The sequence below is a fragment of the Crocuta crocuta genome, unplaced genomic scaffold (genome assembly GCF_008692635.1).
Source record: "Crocuta crocuta isolate KB4526 unplaced genomic scaffold, BGI_CrCroc_1.0 scaffold223, whole genome shotgun sequence".
Classification (NCBI taxonomy): domain Eukaryota; kingdom Metazoa; phylum Chordata; class Mammalia; order Carnivora; family Hyaenidae; genus Crocuta; species Crocuta crocuta.
The window spans coordinates 4396443-4419956 of NW_027529426.1; the positions used below are offsets into that span (position 1 = coordinate 4396443).

General features: G+C 36.3%; 1 protein-coding gene across 6 annotated transcripts in view; it reads right to left on the bottom strand.

Annotated features, from left to right (window-relative positions):
* Window positions 1-23514, bottom strand: part of KLHL5 (kelch like family member 5) — a 94110-nt gene that overhangs the window by 24066 nt on the left and 46530 nt on the right. For all 6 annotated transcript variants that reach the window (XM_077758937.1, XM_077758934.1, XM_077758935.1 and 3 more), the window contains 3 exons: window positions 19048-19260; window positions 6605-6791; window positions 24-248 (listed from right to left, as the gene is read on the bottom strand). In XM_077758937.1, coding sequence (XP_077615063.1) covers window positions 24-248; window positions 6605-6791; window positions 19048-19260 — 625 coding nt within the window. The remainder of the gene's footprint in view (window positions 1-23; window positions 249-6604; window positions 6792-19047; window positions 19261-23514) is intronic.

The following is a 23514-nucleotide window of genomic DNA, read 5'->3' on the forward strand; positions in this document are numbered from 1 at the left end:
TGAACATGCATGGTTATACTCACCAAGGCCGTGCCTGTGGGTTGACATGGGAGGCATCACACTCCAGGTTTTTGTTTTCGGGTTGTAGCATTCTACAGTGTTCAAAGTCTTCAGTCCATCTCTTCCTCCGACCACATACAGTTTGTCATCTAACACTGCAACACCAAACTGTAGTCTCCTCCCATTCATATTTGCTACAGGAGTCCACATATTTGTACGAAGATCATACTTTTCAATGCTCGTTGCTCCTTCACAGTAATATATAGATGTTACATAAAAAAAAAATCACCACATTTGATTATTTTGTGAATTTATATGTATAAAAGTATAATTTTATTAGCATTGACAATAATACTTTTATTATATTTCATTGAGCTCCTGAATGGTCAGGTCCCTGCTTATGTCTCTGACCTCATCTACTATTCTCCAGGACATACACAAAGCTCTATATTAAAAGGTCAGGTGAGAAAGGATTATTTGTGACAGCTAGGAGTGGGAGGAAAATCAGGGCAGTTTAGTGTCATGGAAGCCAAAATAAAAAAAAAATTGTAGCAGGTAGTTTTGAAGGAAGATGGTGGCAGAATAAGACAACCCTAGGCTTGCCTCATCTCATGAATACAACTAAATAACTACCAGATACTAAATACCCCAGAAATCAGTATGAAGACTGGCAGAACAAACTCCGCATCTAAGGATAGGAAAGAGGCCACATCAAAGATGGAAGGAAGTATGGAGACATGGCTTGGGAGAGAAATGGATTATGGCCAATGCAGTGAGGAGGGAGCCATGGTCTTTGAGAAGAGTGAGAGACAAACTAGCATACAGGGGGCTGCACGGGAAAAATGAATCCCCTTAGCAATTGGCTCAGAAAATGAGAGGGCCTGAATTTTATAAGTTCTTGCAACCAGCAAGGCTTAGAACCTGGGGTTTTAAAAGTCAGTGTGCTTGACTCTTGGAGAGCTTAAAGGACATTGGGGGCTGCTCTTGGAGAAAAGCATATCTTACATACAGCATAGAAACAGTGATCTGAAGAGCACCTGGAGACACACAGTGGAGAGGTTAGTTGCTTATATTGGAGTATGTCCCAGGGAGGCAGCATTCATGGAGAGACCCGTCTAGTAACAAAAAAACTGACAGGTGCCATTTCTCTCTCCCCACCCCTCAGCATAAGCACAGGGCCACCTGCAGGAACCAGCACAGTGCCAACACTCACCATCTACCTAGCTTACACCAAGCCCGGCCCCCCCAAACTCCAGTGGAACTGTCCTTTCCATTCATACTTGCCTTTGTCCCAGCACAGGGGCCCCACCCTTCTCCAGAAGACTGACCCAAACTCCTGCCAACACTGTATCTGCTGACTAAGGAGTTTTGCAAGGCCTCAGCTCAGTGGCGGTGGTGACAGGTCTTTTTTCACAAACAAACGAGAGCACATCTAATTAAAATGCACTACTTACAAGCCAGGGACCAAACACTGCCCATAACAATCAAAGAGAGTCTCTGTAGACAATTGGTATGAAGGATAAAGTGGCCAGGACACAACAGGAGAGCACATGCAGCACACACTGGAGATACTCTTGGAAGTACCAGGCCCTGGGGAGCAGGGGATACTATACTGCAGGGTACTATAAGACCTCTTCTTTATAAGGCTCAACAGGAGACAGAGTTGACTTTCCTAACACAGAGAAATAGGCGCAGAGACTTAGACAAATGAGAAAACAGCACAGTTTAGCTATAAAAGGGAGGAGAAAGGTAGAAATTACTAGGTCAGTTGAGAGAGGTTTTGTTTTGTCTTTAAAGCTGGAAAAACTTGAGTTTGCTTAAATGTTAATGGGAAGGATCTAGTTGTGAGGAAAGCAGCTGAAAATATAGGAGAGAAGGGATCCTACTTTACAATGAGGTTATTAAGGAAGCAGGAAAGGGCAGCATCAGATCACAGATGTGGAGCTGGTTTTCCTAAGAGGAGGGAAAGGATACACATTCTGCAACCTGGACAAAAGCCTAAGTGAAGATCATGGACTCTGGAAACTACTGATGTAAGAAGTCTGGTGATAACTGCCTGGTCCTGTCCACATTATTTATTTATTTTTTTAAGAATTGGAAGATTCCAGGAACTTGTTTTCTTTATGAAATGAGAAGAAAAGTTAAAGGCCCTACACTTCTAAAAAAACATCCAACTTCCAGTTATGAAGAGATCAATTAGAATCTATTTCAATTCTAAGTGTCTAATACAATATGCAGTCAGAGCTATCTTTATAGAATTAAAATCATAACAAACATTTATTCTGAAGTATTTGTTATAAATAGTTCATCAGGGCATGAGTACTAATAATAATCTTCTAAAATTTAGAAAGTTTTGTTATATATATTATATATATGTATTATATTTATATATATAAATAATATATTTAGAATACTGTATATATCTATTTTCTCATACATTATAGGTTTTAGTTTATTAATTTAACTTATGAAATTCTTAAGTAATTTGGAATAGATTCCAAGTCTTTTTCCATCTCTGTATTCTTTTTATTTTTTTAAAGATTTTATTTTTAAGTAACCTCTACACCCAACACGGGGCTCAAACTCACAACCCTGAGATCAAGAGCCACGTGCTACTGACCAAGCCAGCCAGGTGCCCTACCATCTCTGTATTCTTCACAGCAATAGAGTTTCTTGTATGTAGTAGCTATTTGAAAATATTTTTTGAGCTTGAATAATCTTTCTTCATAATTTTTAGCTATAGTAAGATTTTATTCATACACTCAGATTATTTTATATAATGGTATACTTTATTCATCACTCTGCATTTGATCTGAAAAAATGTCTTCATTCCATTAAAAAGGCGATGCTAGTCATCTTTCCTCACTTATGAATTTAAGGAATATTTCTTTCATTTTAAGTTCTTTCTTTTACTTCTAGTTCACTAGGCAGTATCACAGTCCTATGAACTCATAAGCAAATTTCCTTTCCTAACACCAAACATAATTCTTAAAAAAATACAAATATCCGCTAATAACAAATTCCTATTACAAAATTCTGTGTAAAAGCTTAGAACTTCCTTGATTTATACTAAAAGATTAGCCTTTAAAAAGGTAAACAGAAATACATGCTAACATTTTCTTAGTGGTTATTTAGAAACATTATCAGTTTATTTGTTAGGCTCTACCATAAGATACATGAAGAGACCAGGAACCCAATGATCAGACTGCCATCCAATTAATGCAAATTGCTCACTACTATATAGACATGGATACGATATAAGTTACGGCCAGGGAAGATAGCTTGAATAGGATAGAAGGTAAGAGTAACTGATGTCTAGGAAAGACTCAGAAATGAAGTTGGTCAAGTAGTAATGGCTAGATTACAGAAAGTCTTCAAACCTAAAAAGAGGAATTTATATCTTATGTGGTAAGAAGACTATTCTAATTTTTGAGCAGAGTAAGGGGATATTAACAGAAGAATTAATGAAACAGAAGGTATAGTTTCCCGTGTCAATGCCTGATCTGAATCCTGATTCCATCCCTAATTAGCTGTGTACACCTGGGAAAGGTAGTTAACTTTTCTAAGTCCAGGTATCCAAGGGCAATAGCAACATTCAACTCTTATAGAGTTGTTATGAACATGAAATTAAAAACGATAGGTGAAGTGCTTAACATAACGCTTGGCACATAGTAACAACACAATGAACATAATGAATACTATTGCCATGTTAAATGAACATGATCAAAAGATGTAGGCTGATAGGGGGCTACCTGGAACTGGAAAGTAGCAATGGAAATTTAGAAGAACAAGACCCCTTTGAAAGAATATTTGGTGATTGTCAGAAGGTAAGATTTAGAGGGAAGGGAGGGAGGGATGAAAAGAAAGAAAGAGAGAGATGTATTATTCACTTTGGGTACTTAGTATCTGAGTTCCTTCTCATGCAAGGGGAATTTTCCACTGTATGAAAGAGCTTTGATGAGAGACAAGAACCCCTCTACCATGAAGCTGAAAAGACAGATATTGATCCTAAGCCTTGGAGGCTTAGGGCCCAGGATTGCCCCAAAACTGGTAAAAATGGATGCTTAAACCAGGATTTAAAAATCTAAGGCAGGCATTATAAAGAAGGTGCAGTGGATATAGTTCCTGCTAATTTCTCAACAGCCTTCCTTATTTGCTTAAATGAGCCAGAGTTGGTATGCACTGAAAAACAATGAATTACAGTTCTGAGTCCTCAACTCTGGGAGACATGGGTCAGAGAAGACTTGAATATACAAAATTTGAGATGAAAGCTGCACAACAAACAGATGTTTTATACAAGTTGAAAATATGAGCATAAAAGCAACAAAATGGTATGAGCAATACAGAAATAACAGTTAAAGCCTTGAAAAAGAGAGGGACAGATGGAGAGGAAAGAAGTGCTAGTAATGATTACAAAGCTGAGCACCAGTTCCAAGCATATAGTAAACACTTAATAAGTATTTGCAGATTGATTACCTGGACTGTAGAGCGCTCCAAAAATTTCAAATATGTGTACTATAACACTCATCGCTTATCTAACTTTGTGTATTTCTGTAGCATTCAGCGATCAAGCCTATATTTAGAATCTCAGCTATAAATACATAGCACTCTATTATGTTCTGTGGGATAATATCTACAGCTATATCTTTGTTACCATGAGGTTAAAAGTTAAATCACAATAAAAGATTTTCAATTAGAGCTCATATTTTTATATTCTTTAAAGATATCAAGTGGAAAAGAAGTCTTTGGATGTGAATAATGCGTCAAGGGCTAAAGTCATACAAATAAGTCAAGAGATGGCAAAGGACAACCTTCATTCATTTGGCAAATATTTATTGATGTTATCTATGTGCAAGGCACTGAAATAGGCTCTGTGCAATACATTCTTGAAAAAATAAACAAGTAGAGCTTACTTATGGGTAAGAGTAGATGATAAATCAATGGATCAGGTGCTATGAAGAAACATAAGCAGAGGAACAAGATAGAAAGAGGTAGGCCAAATATTAGAAAGTAATGAACAGGTGATGACTACCATGGAAGTCTTCTTTGGTAAACTGATGTTTGGAAATCAAAGTGAATAATTTCTGCGAGGCATTCCAACATCAGGGCACAAAGCATTCCAGGGAGAAGAAAATGCTAATGTAATATCCTCAAAGTGGGATAATGTTTGGGCTTGTTATGTGAACAGGGAGGCCAGTGGGGGTAGAACACAAAGAGTGAGGGGAGAAGTTGAATGAATGAGCTGGGCTCAGAGAGGCAGTCTGAAGTCAGAGAGGTGTTGTCAGGGGATTCCAGGCTATTAGTACTAGGAATTCAGAGGGAGATCAATGCACACTGAGAGATAGTACACAGAAAGCTTTTAGCACAATACCTGGCACTGAGTAGGCACTATATGCGGTATTTGTTACGATCATTGTTACTATTAGTAAAAACTGTTGCAAGAATAATCCAAAGAATTCCCAGATACCTTTGGTACAGATTTCCCAAATGCTGATATTTTACATTTGCTTTAGCTATATACAGGTATGTACAATTTTTTTCTTCCTGAACTGTTTAGGTTGTAGAAATGACGCCCTTGTACCCTAAATACTTCAGTGTATCTTCCTCGAAACAAGAAACCCTGTTACAAAACCATAATACAATGATCAAAATCTGGAAATTAACATTTATACAATGCTGTCATCTAATCTACAGCCATTATTTGGATCTCATTATTTGTTCCAATTATGTCCTTTATAGCAAAACAAATTCAAGATGATGCATTATAATAGTTGTCATATCTCTTCAGCCTCCTGAAATGTGGAATAATTCCCGAATCTTCTCTGTATTTCATGACATTAGCATTTTGGAAAGCTACAGACAGACAAGGTATTTTGTAGAATGTCTCTCAACTTGGTTTTGTTTGTTTTTTTCCTCATGATGACATTTGGATTATACACTTTTGGCAAGAAAAACTGCAGATACACAGCTGAATTCTTCTTATTGTCTCCCATAAGAGGTACACGCTACTGATTATCCTCGTTTCTGGCAAGAAGACATCGATCATTTGGTTAAGGTGCTGTCTGCCAGGTTTCTCCATTGTCAAGATACTATTTCACCCTTTGTAGCTACTAAGCAAGTGACTGGAAGATACTTGGAGGCTAATTATCCTGTTGTCAAACTGGATATCATCTGTGGATGATTCTTGACTGAATTAGTTATCAAGATATTTGCCAAATGGTACTTTTTCTAGACCCATCTTTCCTTCTATATTTATTAGCTGGCATTCGAATAAGAAAATCTTTCCCTTCTCCCGTCTTAATTTGTATCAGAGTGAACATACTTACTGATTTACTAAACGATAATCTTTTATCCTCATTATCTATTTTGACATTGAAATCATCCCAGATTTGGACAGTGGCAGCCCTACAAATGGCCTCTTCCGTCCCTGACCTCCGTTACTGACCACTTCCTTACTTTCTGGCACTACAAGATGTGCTGGGTTTATCTTATCTTCTTCCAGTCCTGGAAACAGCCATTTCTCTAAAAAAGCTATTTGGTCATCTGTATGACTAATTAAAGTTCTTTTTTCCCCTTTTGTCCCAAATAGAAAATGATTTAATACCTTTTGTTGAGTCCATTCCTCCAACTGCAAATAGTGTTCCGACCGTGGACTTTCTAGGTTTTGTCCGAGGGCTCTGTAACATGGGTCGTCTCTCTGGTAATAAATGGTACTTCATCGCTTCCATAATAAGTTTCTGACATTCTATATCATCCCGGAAAAGTGCATTATTTTCCATATCTGCCAGGAACTAGAAAAGAATAGTGAGTATGTACACTAAATGACCAAGAAAATAGTAATTAAAAGAATAAGCTCTATAGTTAGTTCACAAATGGGAATGATCTCATTGAGGAAAAACTCCAAGTGTGGACATCTATTTTTACCTAAAATCTGTGATGTCTATAAGATTTACATTTTAAATTTCACTGAAAAACAGAAATTGAGTAGGATAAGTGGTATGCCCTAAAACCTTAATGGTGCTTATTTCTGGGTACTGGGGAAACTGCCGCTTCTAAAATAATCATTTTTACTGCTTTTCTATATTGTTTAGATTTTCTAAAATAAATCACTTTACTTTTTCAATTAGAAATAATTTTACTTGAAGAATAATAATTATAAATAGAAGTTGACTAATGACTGTGTTTACCTGACCTGTCTAAACAGTGCTCAAAGAACAACAGCAAAAACAACTTATCAGTTTCTTAGGTGAAAGAGAACTCTAAATGGTGATTCTCCTTAAAGAATTTAAATCCCTTGTGTTTCACTAAATCCCATTATTTATTTTTTTATTTTTTATTTTTTTATTATTATTTTTTTTACAAATAGTTTATTGTCAAATTAGTTTCCACATAACACCCAGTGCTCATCCCCACGAGTGCCCTCCTCCATGCCCATCCCCCCTCCCCCCCACATCCATCAGTCCTCAGTTTTTGTCTGCATTCAAGAGTCTCTCATGGTTTGCCTCTCTCCCTTTTTTTAAAACTTACATAATTTTATGCAAATGCACAGATATGGTTTCATCCTGCCTTTTAAACAATGTGTTTTTCTTTTTGTGTTGGTTTCTCCATCCACCTCCCTACCCCTATATTACTGTATGTCTTGCACTTGGGCTATCTGTCCATGTGAAATTAATTAACTTTTAAATAGAGTATGAATTGAGGAATATTTTAGTTTCCTTCCAGGTGATTGGCCAGTTCTATACTAGCACCATTTATTAAACAATCCCCTCTATTTCCAAGTGAATTGAACCTCTGTTATACATTACATTCTCAAAAACATATCTCAGGATATATGAGACTGGTTTTCTGATTCTTCATTCTTTTCCATTGATTGTCTTTTGACACATTCTGATTTTTTATTTAAATATACCTTCATTGTTCATTTTCATAGTTTTCTGGATTGTTTTTGAGTCTTTACTCTTCATATAAACCTAAGATATATTTATCTAATTCTCCTTCACCATCTTGATCCTGTTGAAATTCTATTATGAATTGCATTAAATTATTTATTAATTTTGGAAGAATTTACATTTTTATGACATTAACTCTTTCGTTCAGAAAGCCTTTCCATTTGTTGTATACCTTTCTCCATACAGGTCTTATGCCTTTCTTTTATTAAGTATACATTTTTAATATACATATTACATATTTGATTTTTATTGCTATTGGGAATGGATTTTTAAATTTCCATTTTGCATATATTTTGCTAGAGGAGAGAGAAACATTCTGGTTATTGTATACTTATATTATAACCTCCTATTTTACAAAATTCCCTTAGACCACTCTAGTTATTGGCATAATAATCATTATCATAATCACCACTAAACAGGGACAGTTGACATTTCTAATATGTATGCCAATTACTTCACTTGTATTTTGTATTTAATAAATAAGTTATTACATTAATATAATATTAATATTACAATTGCTAAAACATTCAAAGCAATGTTAAATAATTAGGGTGAAATAGTGTACCCCTGTTTCTGGCTTGAACTGATACAGTTTTAGTGTATGACCATTAAGGATGAAAGTCACTACAGCATCTAGTAATTTTATTATATTTAGGCTGTTTTCATCTCTCCCTATTTTACGTCATTGTTTTAAAAATATGAATGGTTCCTACATTCTTTCTGAATGCCCTTTATACATCTATTGACATGATCATATGGCTTTTTCTCCTTTAAGTTATTGATATAATAATTATTTTGACAGATTTCCTCAAACTCAATCATTCTTGTATTTCTGGAACAAGACTTTCCTGATAATAGTGTATCATTCTTTTGACACACTGCAGGAATGCATTTGATAATATAAGTTATATTTTACATACCATATAATTCACCATTTCAAGTATACAATTCAATGGTTTTTAGTAAATTTCCTGGTAAAAATGCTGTGCAGCCATTGCCATAAGCCATTCTGGAGCATTTTCATCACCCTACTTAGACCCTGCATGCCTGTTTGCTGTTTAATCTCTATTCCTATCTCCTGTCTCATGTGCCAATCCGTCTCTACAGATTTGCAGGGTTTTTTTTTTTCTTATGTTTCATATAAAGTCTTATAATATGAGGTCTCTGGTGTCTTGCTTTTTTTTACATTTAGTGTGTTTTAAGGTTCACCCATGAATAGCATGTATCAGTACTTCTTTTCTTTTATACAAAATTTTTAAATTGTAGTTGACACACAATGTTACATTAGTTTCAGGTGTACAACATAGTGATTCAATAACTCTATACATTATGCTATGTTCAGCACAAGTGTATGCTCACCATCTATCACTGTACAACACTACTACAATATCATTGACTATATTTCCTATGCTGTATCTTTTATAACCATGACTTATCTATTCCATATCAGGAAGCCTGTATCTTCCACTTCCCTTCACCCATTTTACCCATTTCCCTACTCTCGCTGCTCTGGCAACCACCACTTTGTTCTCTGTATTTATAAGTGTTTCTTTTTTAAAAATATTTTTTAAATATATTTTTTAATGTTTATTATTTTTGAGAGAGAGAGGGATGGGGGGAGGGTCAGGAACAGAGGGGGACAGAGGATCCGAAGTGGGCTCTGTGCTGACAGCAGTGAGACTGATGTGGGGCTTGAACCCATGAACTGTGAGATCATGACCTGAGCTGACATTGGATGCTTGGCCTACTGAGCCACCTAAGCACCCTGGGATTTTTGTTTGTTTTGTTTTTGGATTCCACATAGAAGTTAAATCATATGGTATTTGTCTTTCTCTGACTTCTTTTACTTAGCATAATACCTTCTAGGTCTATGCATGTTGTCACAAATGGCAAGATCTCCTTTTTTATGGCCAAGTAGTATTCCAGTGCACATGCCTTTGTGTGTGTGTGTTTTCTTTTTCCATTCATCTATTGATGGGCACATGGGTGGCTTCCGTATCTTAGCTTTTGTTAAGTAAAGCTGCAATAAACACAGGGGTATATAGATCTATTTGAATTAGTGTCTTTGTTTTCTTTGGGTAAATACCCAGTGGAATTGCTGGGTCATAGGGTAGTTCTATTTTTAATTTTTTGAAGAACCTCCATACTGTTTGTCCACAGTGGCTATGCCAATTTACATTTCTACCAACAGTGCACAAGGGTTCCTTGGTACTTCATTTCTTTTTATTGCTGAATAATATTCCATTGATGGATATACCACATTTTGTCTATCTGTTCACAGTGGATGGACACAGATTATTTCTAGTTTTTGGCTATCATGAATAAAGCTGCTAAGAACATTTGCATGCAAGTCTTTATGGTAGGTAAATGTTTTCATTCCTCTCAGGTAGATACCTAGAAGTGGAATTGCTGGGTCATATGGTAAATACATGTTAACTTTTTTAGAAACTACCGAACTGTTTTTCAAGTGGCTGCATCATTTTATGTTCCCACCAGCAATATATGAGGGTAGCTGTTTCTCAACATTCTCACCAACAACTGTTACTATCTCCTTTTATTTTAGCCATTTGAGTGGGTGGGGAACGCAGCTTTACTTTGCAAATACAAACAAATAATAATGCTGAGACTATGTTCATATTTGATAAAGGAATAGTCTAACAAAAGTCACTGTAAAAAACGTTTGTGGCATTTGGAAACTGAGAAGAGTATGCTAATGGCAAAAAAGCCAAATTAAGACATAAGTGTCAGGACCTATGCCAGAGTATAAATTATGGTATTAATTAGTCCGTATTTTCTATGCACACAAAATATAGTTATACTTGCTACAGAAACCATTACCGAATATGCACTAAGTTGGCTCATTTAGATTGATCTTAATGTTTATATTACTTCTGTTATATAGAATTACTTCAGTACTTTCTAAATAAAAATTAATGTGAAAAAAATTGCAGAAAGCCCAAGTGGCTCAGTTGGTAAGGTAGCCGATTCTTGGTTTTAGCTCAAGTCATGATCTCACGGTTCCTTGGTTTGAGCCCTGCCTTGGGCTCTGCACTGACAGTGGTGAGGGGCTGAGGGCTGCTTGGGGTTCCCTCTCTGTCCCTCTCCCATTCGCACTCTCTCAAATAATTAAATGAACTTAAAAAAAAACAACAACCAAAAACAAGGGAAGTAAAGTCTTGGGAGACTTAATAGTTACTGCAATTTGAAGTAAAACATATCTCTAAACATGCTAACAGTCTCTCTACTTTATAAGTAAATAGAGAGATGAAAGTAGGGGAAGGGAATATAAAAGCCATTAATCCAAGAATCAGATTAATCAAATGGAAGGTACCAGGAATCATTTCAAAAATCATACAGAAGGTACTGAGAGAGAACTAAAAAACACTCTTGTATGCTCTGCATTTTAGGTGAACACTCTGTGTCTTCTCTGCCATTAGGGAAACGACAAATTACTTAAATGAAGGCATTTAGGAAACAGAAACATTTTCAATGTGTAAATTTTTATCTTTATTCTCATACTTAATCTCACATGACTATTTCTCTAAAACTGCCCTCTCCAATAATACTTAAAGTAAAAAAATAGAATGTGAATGATCTCTGAATTCTACAGGCTTTAAAAAATGTTCTGGTATCAAAAATGTGTAAATTAAAAGAATAGTAAAGGTAAATACTGGCTCTTTTTATATTTCTTACTTTTAGTAGAAAGCAATAATAAGAATCGAGAACAGAATTGTGAAGATGAAGATATCTGTAATACAGGCTAACCACTGGAAACTATAAGAATGTAAGTTGCAAAATCTTTTCAATAATGTACATCTATCCTAGTATTTTTATCCACATTGTTTAAAATTTGATCAAATAGGGGCGCCTGGGTGGCTTAGTAGGTTAAGCTTCCGACTTTCGCTTAGGTCACGATCTCGCGGTTCGTGGGTTCGAGCCCCGCGTCGGGCTCTGTGCTGACTGCCAGCTCAGAGCCTGGAGCCTATTTCAGTCTGTGACTCCCTCTCTCTCTGACCCTCCCCTGCTCACGCTGTCTCTCTTTCTGTCTCTCTCCTAGAAATAAATAAAAAACATTTAAAAAAAATTTTTGATCAAATAAAAGAGCTTATAATGTATTCAAGGGTAGAGCAAAAAACCACAAATATGTATCTTCTGGATTATTCACAGTTAAAAAAAACACAGTAAGTCAAACTAAAATGATCATTTGGTAGAAGATTACAATTACACACATACCTGCAATTATTTCCTAGGTCATTTTAGGGAACTACTGTGGGAGTCACTATAATAAAAATACTATATGTAATTGCATCCCTTCTAGCTAGACTGAATAGTGTTTCTTATTAACAGAGTAGGGTAAAAGTTCACTGAGAAAGGAACGATTTCACAAAAGTAAATTCTTTTGTTAACTTTATTATTTTTTAAAATGTTATTTATTTTAATTCCAGTATAGTTAACACACAGTGTTATATTAGTTTCAGGTGTACAATATAGTGATTTAACAATTCTATATATTACTCAGTGCTCATCATAAGTGTATTCTTAATCCCCTTCACTTATTTATAAAAGCCAATTTTTTAAGTAACTGGACCTAATGGCAAGTTTTTAATATTAGCCTTTATTACTTGATATGCATTAGACAATTTAAATAATTGTCATATTTTCTTATCTTTTAAAATAAAACGTACAAAATAAAATCCAAAATTTTCTTGATGGTTTTAGAGTCTACTTCCAAACTTCATTGCTCGGGGGCAATGGGTGGCTCAACTGGGTTAAGCCTCTGATTCTTGATTTCAGCTCAGGTCATGATCTCACAGTTCATGGGATCGAGCCCCATGTCCGGCTTTGCACTAACAGCACAAAGCCTGCTTGGAATTCTCTCTCTCCCTCTCTCTCTGCCCCTCCCCTGCACACTATCCTCTCTCTCTCAAAAATAAATAAATAAACTTAGAAAAAAGACCTTCATCATGTGATAGCTAGAATTTTGCAAACATGAAAGGAAAGAAAAAAACACTGCCAGTATTTCTAAGTGTCACAATAGTGCAACATAGTATTATCAATGCAGAAAACCGTTGCTCAGAAACGTGAAGTAACTTATTTAAATCATACAGGGCAGTGTAGTTTCCATAAGTCATCACTATTCATCTGCTAAGACACTGGTTCTCAAACTTGAGTGTGCTTCAAATCCACCTGAAGGCTTATTAAAACACAACCTGCTAGGCTCCAACCCCAGAGTTTCAGATTTTGTAGGTGTAGAATGCGGCCTAATAATTTGCACTTTAGGTTGCGTATCTGAGACTTTCTTCTTTCTTTAGAAAAGCCTGGATTGCTATATACTTCCCTCTCATGACCACCTTTGCTGAGTCCCAGAGGTTTTGGGCAGTGGTGTTATTATTTTCATTGGCTTCCATATACTTTTTAATGTCCTCTTTAATGTCCTCCTTAACTTCGTGGTTAGCCCATTTATTCTTTAGTAGGATGCTCTTTAGTCTCCAAGTATTTGTTGTCTTTCCAAATTTTTTCTCGTGGTTGATTTTGAGTTTCATAGCGTTGTGGTCTGAAAATATGCAAGGTATGATCCTGACTTTTTGTACTTGTACTTGTTGAGGGCTGATCTGTGTCCTGGTATGTGATCTATTCTGGAGAATGTTCCATATGCACTGGAGAAGGATGTGTATTTTGCTGCTTTAGGATGAAGTGCTCTGAATATATGTGAAGTCCATTTGGCTCAGTATGTCATTCAAAGCCATTGTTTCCTTGTTAATTTTCTGTTTAGATGATCTGTCCATTGCTGTCAGTGGAGTGTTGCCCTACTGTTATGGTATTATTATCAATGAGTTTCTGCATGTTTGTGATTAATTGATTTATATTTGGATGCTTTCACATTGGGGGCACAGATGTTTACAAATGTTAGGTCTTCTTGGTCAACAGACTCCAAAATTATGATATAATGCTCTTCTTCATCTCTTGTTAGAGTCTTTATTTTAAAATCTAGGCTGTCTGATATAAGTATGGATACTCTGGCTTTCTTTTGGTGACCATTAGCATGAGAGATGGTTCTCCATCCCCTTATTTTCAATCTGAAGGTGTCTTTAGGTCTAAAATGGGTCTCTTGTAAGCAGCATATAGATGGGTCTTGTTTTCTTATCTATTCTGTTGCCCTGTCTTTTGATTGGAGCATTTAGTCAGTTGACATTTAGAGTGAGTACTGAAACACATGAATTTATTGCCATTGTGCTGCCTGTAGAGTTGGAGTTTCTTTTTTTTTAATTCTTTTAAATCTTTATTTACTTTTGACACACACAGAGAGAAACAGAGGCAGAGAGAGTGCATGTAAGCAGGGGAATAACAGAGAGGAGACACAAAATCCAAAGCAGACACCATGAGCTGTCAGACAGAGCCTGACGTGGGGCTCGAATTCATGATCTGCGACTTCATGACCTGAGCCAAAGTCAGACTCTCAACGAACTGAGCCACCCAGGCGCTCCAAGAGTTGGAGTTTCTGGTGGTGTTCTCTGGTCCTTTCTAGTCTTTGTTGCTTTTGTTTTTTGTTTTTTTTCCTCATCTTTTCTCCCCTCAGAGAGTCCCCCTTAAAATTTCTTGTAGGGCTGGTTCGGGGGTCACGAACTCCTTTACTTTTTGTTTATCTGGGAAACTTTCTATTCTATTTTGAATGCCAGCCTTGCTGGATAAAGACTTCTTGGCTTCATATTGTTCTGATTCAGCACATTGAATGTATCTTGCCACTCTTTTCTGGCCTGCCACGTTTCTGTGGATAGTCTGCTGCAAACCTGATCTGTCTTTCCTTGTAGGTTAAGGACTTTTTTTCCCCTTGCTGCTTTCATGATTTTTTCCTTGTCTGTGTATTTTGTGATTTTGACTATGATATGGCTTGTTGATGATCAGTTTTTGTTGAATCTCATGGGAGTTCTCTGTGCTTCCTGGATTTTGATGTCTGTCTTTCCCCAGGTTAGAAAAGTTTTCTCCTATCATTTGCTCACATACACCTTCTACCCCTTTTTCTCTCTCTTCATCTCTGGGACCCCTATGATTCTGATGTTATTCCTTTTAAATGAGTCACTGAGCTCTCTAATTCTTACATTGTGCTCTTTTGTCTTAGTTTTCCTCTTTTTTTCTGCTTCATTATTCTCCCTAAGTTTGTCCTCTATATCGCTGATTCACTGTTCTGTTTCATCCATCTGTACTGACGTGGCATCCATTTGAGACTGCATCTCATTTATAGCATTTTTAATTTCATCCTGACTAGATTTTACTTCTTTTACCTCCACAGAAAGGGATTCTGTGCTTTTTGCAACCTCAGCTAATATTCTTATTATCGTAAAATAAGTTCTGTACTGACATCTTGCTTGTATCTGTGTTAAGTCCCTGCCTGTCATTTCTTCCTGTTCTTTCTTTTTTTCTTTTTTTTTTTTTTTTTAATTTTTTTTTTAGGGGGTGGGAGTGGTGGTGCATNGGCGCCCCTCTTCCTGTTCTTTCTTTTGGGGGTGAATTCCTGTCAAGTTCTTGGTTCAAGTTACACAGATTGCTGAGTTAATCCTCAGGTCAATTTTTTAGGTGTGCAAGATGGTTTGGTGTTAATCTAGCTGCATTTCACGGACAAGAGACACAAAAAACTTCCATGCCACCCCGCCATCTTAGTCTCTCCCCAGTAATAATTTGCATTTTAAACAACTTCCCAGGTAGTGTTGATCCTATACTTGGAGACTACAGTTTGAAACAAATGGGCTGATCCAATGGATTTTCTGTCTTTATCTTGTCTCTTTGAACAAGATCATAATATCTGATGATGTTAAAATCTCTTCCTTGCACTGGAATCTCTTTAACAGCACTCCAGTTATTTAGGCAGGTTTAGGAACTACCTAACCCTACTATTTCCTAGGTTCTACCCCAAGTGTCCTTGTGTTCTCTTTGGCAATGTAATTCTCTTCTTCTTGGCTTCAATAACCTGGTAATAAATTTTCAAAACTCCTTCCTAGGCTCCAAGAGGATTAAAGGTACCAAGAAGCTTTGGGAACATGATTCTTCCACTTCCTCCTCATCTTCAAAATCAGCTCTTCATCATCAATTCTTTGTCTTAATTGACAGCACCTTCTTTAACCTAGGTGCACAAATCAGAATCATTTTGGAGCTCTCTGTTATTTGCACCCTCCCCTTTCGATTGGTCATTAACTTGTATCAATTCTAAAACAGCTCTTGAGCTTGGTAATTTCTGTACCTCCACTGCCAGAGAGGGCTTAATTCACTTGTCTGAACCTAATAGTCTTTGTAATGGATTTCCACTTTGACCATTCCAATCCAATCCCTGCAATACAGTTAGAGGATCTTCCTAAATAAAATGATAATTATGCCACTCTCTGCTTAAACTTCTTTAGTGCCTTTTTAAAAGTTTTAGTGCCTTAAAACTTTTTCTACTGCTTTTGGGATAAAACACAAACTCTCGGCATAATTAGAGATTCTCTGTCTCTCCACACCTTTTATTTCTGCACTCAAGCCACGCAAATTCTTTACAAATTCCAGAGCATGATGTATTTATTTGCTCATGACTCCATAACTAGGTACAGTCTGCTATCTCTTCTGGGCGATCCTGCCCCCTCTTCTGGGTAGCTACTCAGGATGCAGACTGAGTGACCTTTCAGAATGTTCTCCCTGCTTCTCCATCATCATTTTGGGCAGACTACTCTGATTATTTCCATAATGCCATGTTCATATATTTATCACAGCCTACCTCTCATTATATCATAATCACGATTTATTTTTTAATCTCTTTCTTCCTCCACTTGATATCCCTCTCCTCACCCAGCAATTTTATACATAGTACATTCAAGAGGCAGAATGGTTCCATGAGAAAGGCACAGAACTTAACTTGGGTTCAAGTCCTACCTCCATCTTTTATTAGCTCTATGTTAGCTAAACAGCAAAGGCAAATAAAACTACAATGCAGAAATACAGGAATTTATGCAATCACTTTATGATTTTGAGCATATGGTCTTACTTTTTTGGTCTGTTACTTCATTTGTACAACAGGTGTTAGACTAAATGGCTGCCTTTAACTCTAAGATCTTATGCCTATGATTATCAGCAGTACCATGGATAACAGAAATTTTAGACAGTCCTGCAAATATAGTATCATAAACATTTGAAATTGCAGCACTGAGGTCAATCATCAGGTTACTTAATTGCATAGATTCTTTTCAAAAGTCTGCTAGGATTTTCATATTTTATTTTCTGTAATCGAGAAAAGGATAAGAAAAAAATTCTAAGTACCAGTAAAATATAACTCTTTTTAAAACGTGATTTCAAGGGAAATGTTTTACAATGTTATTATTCCTGAATTGTCATCAATTCATGCAGTCTCATTCCTATGAATCATAGAACATTCTACCTCCGAAGAGATCTTTCCTATAAAGCATCAGCACTAATTTTTGTCTCTATAAAGTAGAGAGCAAACAGTAACTTTTGCTAACAATGGCTAGAAATAATACATAATCCCCAAGATAAATGCAGATAAGATAAAATTGATGGCACTTGGAACAATAAAAATCTGATCTCAAGCAGTAACAGCTCATTCTTTCTTCACTTTCAAGGCCTCTTTCTCTATTTAAGGCTTCAAGATAAGCAGTAAAATAGGCAGAAGAAATTATTGTACAGAAGTCCCCCCTCCTACCCATGGGGGATATGTTCCAAGACCCTTGGTAGATGCCTGAAGCTGCAAACAGTACTGAATCCTGTGTATACTATGTTTTTTCTTATACGTACATACCTATGATAAAGTTTAATTTAAAAACGAGGCACAGTAAGAGATTGACAACAATAGCAAATAATAAAATAGAACAATTAGGATACTGTAATAAAAGTTATGTGAATGTAGGCTTTCTCTCTAAATATCTTACTGTACTGTATACATCCATTTTTTTCTCTTGTGATGACGTAAGATGATAAAATGCCTATGTGATGATATGAAGTGAGATGGATCATGCAGACACTGTGACGCAGTGTTAGGCTAACTAATGACCTTCTGACAAGAAGTCAGAAGGAGGATCATTTGCTTTCTGACTATGGCTGACCATGGGTAATTGACACCACAGAAAGCAAACTGCAGATAAGGGGAGACTGCTGTATATTCCAGTTAAAACTGTACAAAGGGGAAACTATGCATGTAAATAAATACGTTATGACTAATCACCTTGAATACACTAACTAGATATCTCTCAATTGTAAAATGATGCTGATAATCCTACCATGATTATTTACAGTATATTCGATTTCACAGAGTCGTTTCTCATCTTTATAATAATCCTGTGAGATAGTCAAAGAGAATGTTATCTCCACCTGAAAGATTAAGAGACTGAGGTGTGTGAATATGCCCAGACACAGAATTTTAAAATGTCAGAGCTGGAACTCTTTATCATGTCTCAGTTTATTTATCACCAGAACCCAGCATTTAGTGGATACTTAATAAACATGTAGCAAACGAATTAACTGAAATTTTCAGGTTCCTAGCATCCACTGCAACTTTCATTAGTGCCTTTACTAATTCTCAATTGCTAGGATAGGTTTCTAGTGGAGTCCAATAAAATTACTAACCCCTAAGCAAGAATGTAATTTAATTCATGCAATTTAGGTAGCCCGACCTTCTGGGTTGACTATACAAGCAGAGGAGCACCTGAGTGGCTTAGTTGGTTAAGCATCCAACTCTTGATTTCGGCTCAGGTCATGGTCTCACAGTTCATGAGATTGAGCCCCAAGTCGGGCTCTGTGCTAACAGCCCAGGGCCTGCTTAAGATTCTCTCTCCCTCTCTCTCTCTCTGTCCCTCCCCAGCTCCCATGCATGTGCATGCACATGTACTCTCTCTCTCTAATAAATAAAGTTAAAAAGAAAAAAACATAAGCAGAATTTTTTTTTAGTTAAGTATCTTTCCACCTACACATTTAATAGGAGTGTATGTAAAATAACCTCATCAGATAGAATAATCAAAGGAAAAAATCTATAGATATGTACATATTAACATAATTAGCATGAAGAAAATACTCATATGTAGTTGAAATTATGATACTGATTAAATAATCAAAGACAGTTTACCTGTGGTGCAAGAAGAGGGAGCCTAATATAAGCCAAAAGTTTACTGAGATCTTTCCGTCTCTGTTCCAAATCATGACGGACCCAAGTAAGAAGTGCATTCAGTATTGTCTCTTCGTTAGGAATGTTCATGTCATCGCTGGCCAAGAGCTTTGCAATTTCAGTGGCTGGTAACAGTACAAATTCCTGGTTTCGAATTACTTCCATGAAATGTTCCTAGAGGGAAAAAATAGCACATAAACAATAGTGTTCCTCTGTCCATCAGTTTATTTAAGATAAAATAAAAAATTCTGAATTAGATGCCAAAATACAGTTTGTACTTTAGACCTTCCTTACAATAGTATCACTATTTACTAGGAAAGGAACGTATTAGAAAATAACATTTAAAGTGCAGTTATGTTGTTAGGCTTTAAGTCTCTATATCAGTAGAATTAAATTTTACCATTTGCTACACTTTAAAAATGGACCTGGGATTTGTAGGTCTTGCTTGTTACGGCATAGTTCTGGCAAGTCTTTCAAGAGGCAGAGGGAAGAAAAAAATGAATTAGACCCTGAGATGTAGGATACTCTAACATCAAATTTAGTTTACATTTGTGGTTGCCGAAGAATTTGGTTAACAGTATAGCCAAACACCTGGGTTAGCTGCAAAGTTATTTCTCTTACCCAGAAAGTGCTGCCTGGCTGGCTAGATCTCTCAAGACTATTTCCAAGACCTCAGAAGTCTTCTCAGACTCTTCCCAGGGAAGACTATATCCTTAGGACTATCCTAGAACCTGATTAGCCTATACTAGAGTCTTTCAATGTAATTTATAAGACCACCCAGGATTTTAGACCTGTTTTAAAAATTTCTAATCTAATTTACGTATGAAGTTCTTTTGGTCTCAAAGAAAAAGAGCCAAAGCAAAAGTGTTGACACAGAATGCACTGGGACCCCAGGCCCCTGCACATTCATTTTCAGCCACATACTAGAATCAGGCTCCCTATGATTTGAAATGGGAGATAGAAATGACTTTAGCTGTGAGATAATGACTTTTGCTAGGTTATTGTGCTAAACAGTCTACAGAGATGGGAAACTTACTTTCTGATCTGCAAGTTTACAAGTCTTAATGCATGGATTGTTTACCTAACTATAACATAAATGCAAATCCTACGTATATTGTCCCTTAATGTTTTTCTTATACTTCCTAGTTTGCTATGGCTGTCTCAGCATACAGGGCTGTTTAAATTAGAGCTAGAGATAAGGACTGGTGACTATCTTCTATATGAAAATGAGAATTATATGTTCCATATAGCTTGCAGTAACCCAAATTGGATACTGATCTAAAATATATCTTGAGTTGACATTCCTTTCTTAGAAATTCTTAAATAGGAAACCATACATGAATAATTAACTAAATTCAATTGCCTCAATTCATCATGATTTGTTAAAGATGCCCAAATGTATCTATTTTAAATGACTGATTATCATTTTCAGAAATACATTTTAATAAAACCTTGATGTTGGCTTCAAGCAAACTGTTCAACTCAATTATATACTGACATAAAATGATTTGGTAACACATAGCAAGAGCTATAAAAATGCTTAAGCTCTCAACCTAGTTACACCACTAGCAGTTCAATCCTTTATAAATAATTCACAAGGAAAAAAAAGCTGATGCTTCTCTAACGATGCTTCTCTGTATTATTATTTATATTAGTACAAAATGGGAATTAGCCTATAGTCCAGCTATAGGGGTTTGTAACTCAATGGACTATTAAGCAGGCATTAAAAATTTCAAAAACAAAGATCATACAGATACACGGAAACATTTATTACATAATATTAGGGAAGATTCTCAAGAAATCAAAATAATATACATGTCTTTTTAAATTAATTATTTTAATTGTTTAGTCATTTAGTTATAGCAGATATGTGTAATTAATTAATTTTTAAATTTATATCCAAGTTAGTTAGCATATAATATGACAATGGTTTCAGGAGGAGATTCCCTAATGCCCCTTACCCATTTAGCCCATCCACCCTCCCACAACCCCTCCAGCAACCTTGTTTGTTCTCTATATTTAAGAGTCTTTTACGTTTTGTCTCCCTTTCTGTTTTTATATTATTTTTGCTTCCCTTCCCTTATGTTCATCTGTTTTGTATCTTAAAGTCCTCATATGAGTGAAGTCATGAGATATTTGTATTTCTCTAATTTCACTTAGCATAATACCTTCTAGCTCCATCCACGTAGTTGCAGACAGCAAGATGTCATTCTTTTTGATTGCCAAGTAATACTCTATTGTATATATACCACATCTTCTTTATCCATTCATCCATTGATGCACATTTGGGCTCTTTCCATACTCTGGATATTGTCAACAGTGCTGCTATAAATACTGGGGTGCATGTGCCAATTCAAAAAAGCACACCTGTATCCCTTGGATAAATACCTGGTAGGGCAATTGCTGGGTTGTAGGGTAGTTCTATTTTTTATTGAAGAACCTCCATACGGTTGCATTCCCACCAGTGGTGCAAAAGAGATCCTCTTTCTTCACATCCTCACCAACCTCTGTCATTGCCTGAGCTGCTAATGTTAGCCATTCAGATAGGCATGAGGTAGTATCTCATTGTGGTTTTGATTTGTATTTCCCTGATGATGAGTAAGGTTGAGCATTTTTCAGGTGTCGGTTGGCCATCTGGATGTCTTCTTTGGAGAAGTGTCTATTCATGTCTTCTGTCCATTTCTTCACTGGATTATTTGTTTTTTGGGTGTTGAGTTTGATAAGTTCTTTATAGATTTTGGATACTGACTCTTTATCTGATAGGTCATTTGCAAATATTTTCTCCCATTCTGCTGGTTGCCTTTTAGTTTTGCTGATTATTTTCTTCACTGTGCAGAAGTTTTTATTTTGACGAGGTCCCAATAGTTCAATTTTGCTTTTGTTTCCCTTGCCTCTGGAGATGTGTTGAGTAAGAAGTTGCTGCAGCCAAGGTCAAAGAGGTTTTTGCCTGCTTTCTCCTTGAGGATTTTGATGGTGTCCTGACTTACATTTATGTCTTTCATCCATTTTGAGTTTGTTTTTGTGTATGGTGTAAGAAAGTGGTCCTGTCCAGTTTTCCCAGTACCATTTGCTAAAGAGACAGTCTTTATTCCATTGGATATTGTTTCCTGCTTTGTCAAAGATTATTTGGCCATATGTTTGTGGGTCCATTTTTGGGTTCTCTATTCTGTTCCATTATCTTGAGTGTCTGTTTTTGGGCCAGTACCATACTGTCTGGATGATTACAGCTTTGTAACGTATCTTGAAGTCCAGGACTGTGATGCCTCCAGCTTTGGTTTTCTTTTTCAAGATTGCTTTGGCTATTTGAGGTCTTTTCTGGTTCCATACAAATTTTAGAATTGTTTGCTCTAGCTCTGTGAAGAATGCTGGTGTTATTTTGATAGGGATTGCACTGAATATGTAGATCAATGTTAGTATTGAGATTTTTCCTATCCAAGAGTATGGAATATTTTTTCATTTTTTTGTTTCTTCCTCAATTTCTTTCATAAGCTTTCTATAGTTTTCAGTGTATATAGGTTTTTCACCTCTTTGGTTAGATTTTTTCCTAGGTATTTTATGGTCTTTGGTGCAATTGTAAATGGGATCGATTCCTTGATTTCTCTTTCTGTTGCTTCATTATTGGTGTATAGGAATGCAACCGATTTGCATCTGTGCATTGGTTTTATATCCTGCAACTTTGCTGACTTCATCGATCAGTTCTAGCAGTTTTTTGGTGAAATCTTTTGGGTTTTCCACACAGAGTATCATGTCATCTGGGAAGAGTGAAAGTTTGACCTCCTCCTGGCCGATATGGATGCCATTTGTTCCTTTGTGTTGTCTGATTGCTGAGGCTAAGACTTCCAATGCTATACTGAATAACAGTGCTGTCTTGTTTCTGACCTTGGGGGAAAGCTCTCAGTTTTTCCCCATTGAGGATGATGTTAGCAGTGGATCTTTCATATATGACTTTTATGATCTCGAGGTATGATCCTTCTATCCCTACTTTCTTGAGGATTTTTATCAAGAAAGGATGCTGTATTTTGTCAAGTAGTATCTCTGCATCTCTTGAGGAGATCATGTGGTTCTTGTCCTTTCTTTTATTGATGTGATGCATCGCACTGTTTTGCAGATATTGAACCATCCCCACATTCCAGGTATAAATCCCACTTGGTTGTGGTGAGTGATTCTTTTAATGTACTGTTGAATCCAATTGGTTAGTATCTTGTTGGAGATTCTTTGCATCCATGTTCATCAGGGAAACTGGTCTATAATTCTACTTTTTAGAGAGGTCTTTGGTTTTGGAATAAAGGTAATACTGGCTTCACAGAGTGAGTTTGGAAGTTTTCCTTCCATTTCTATTTTTTGAAACAGCTTCAAAAGAATAGGTGCTAACTCTTCTTTAAATGTTTGGTAGATTTCCCCTAGAAAGCTATCAGGCCCTGGACTCTT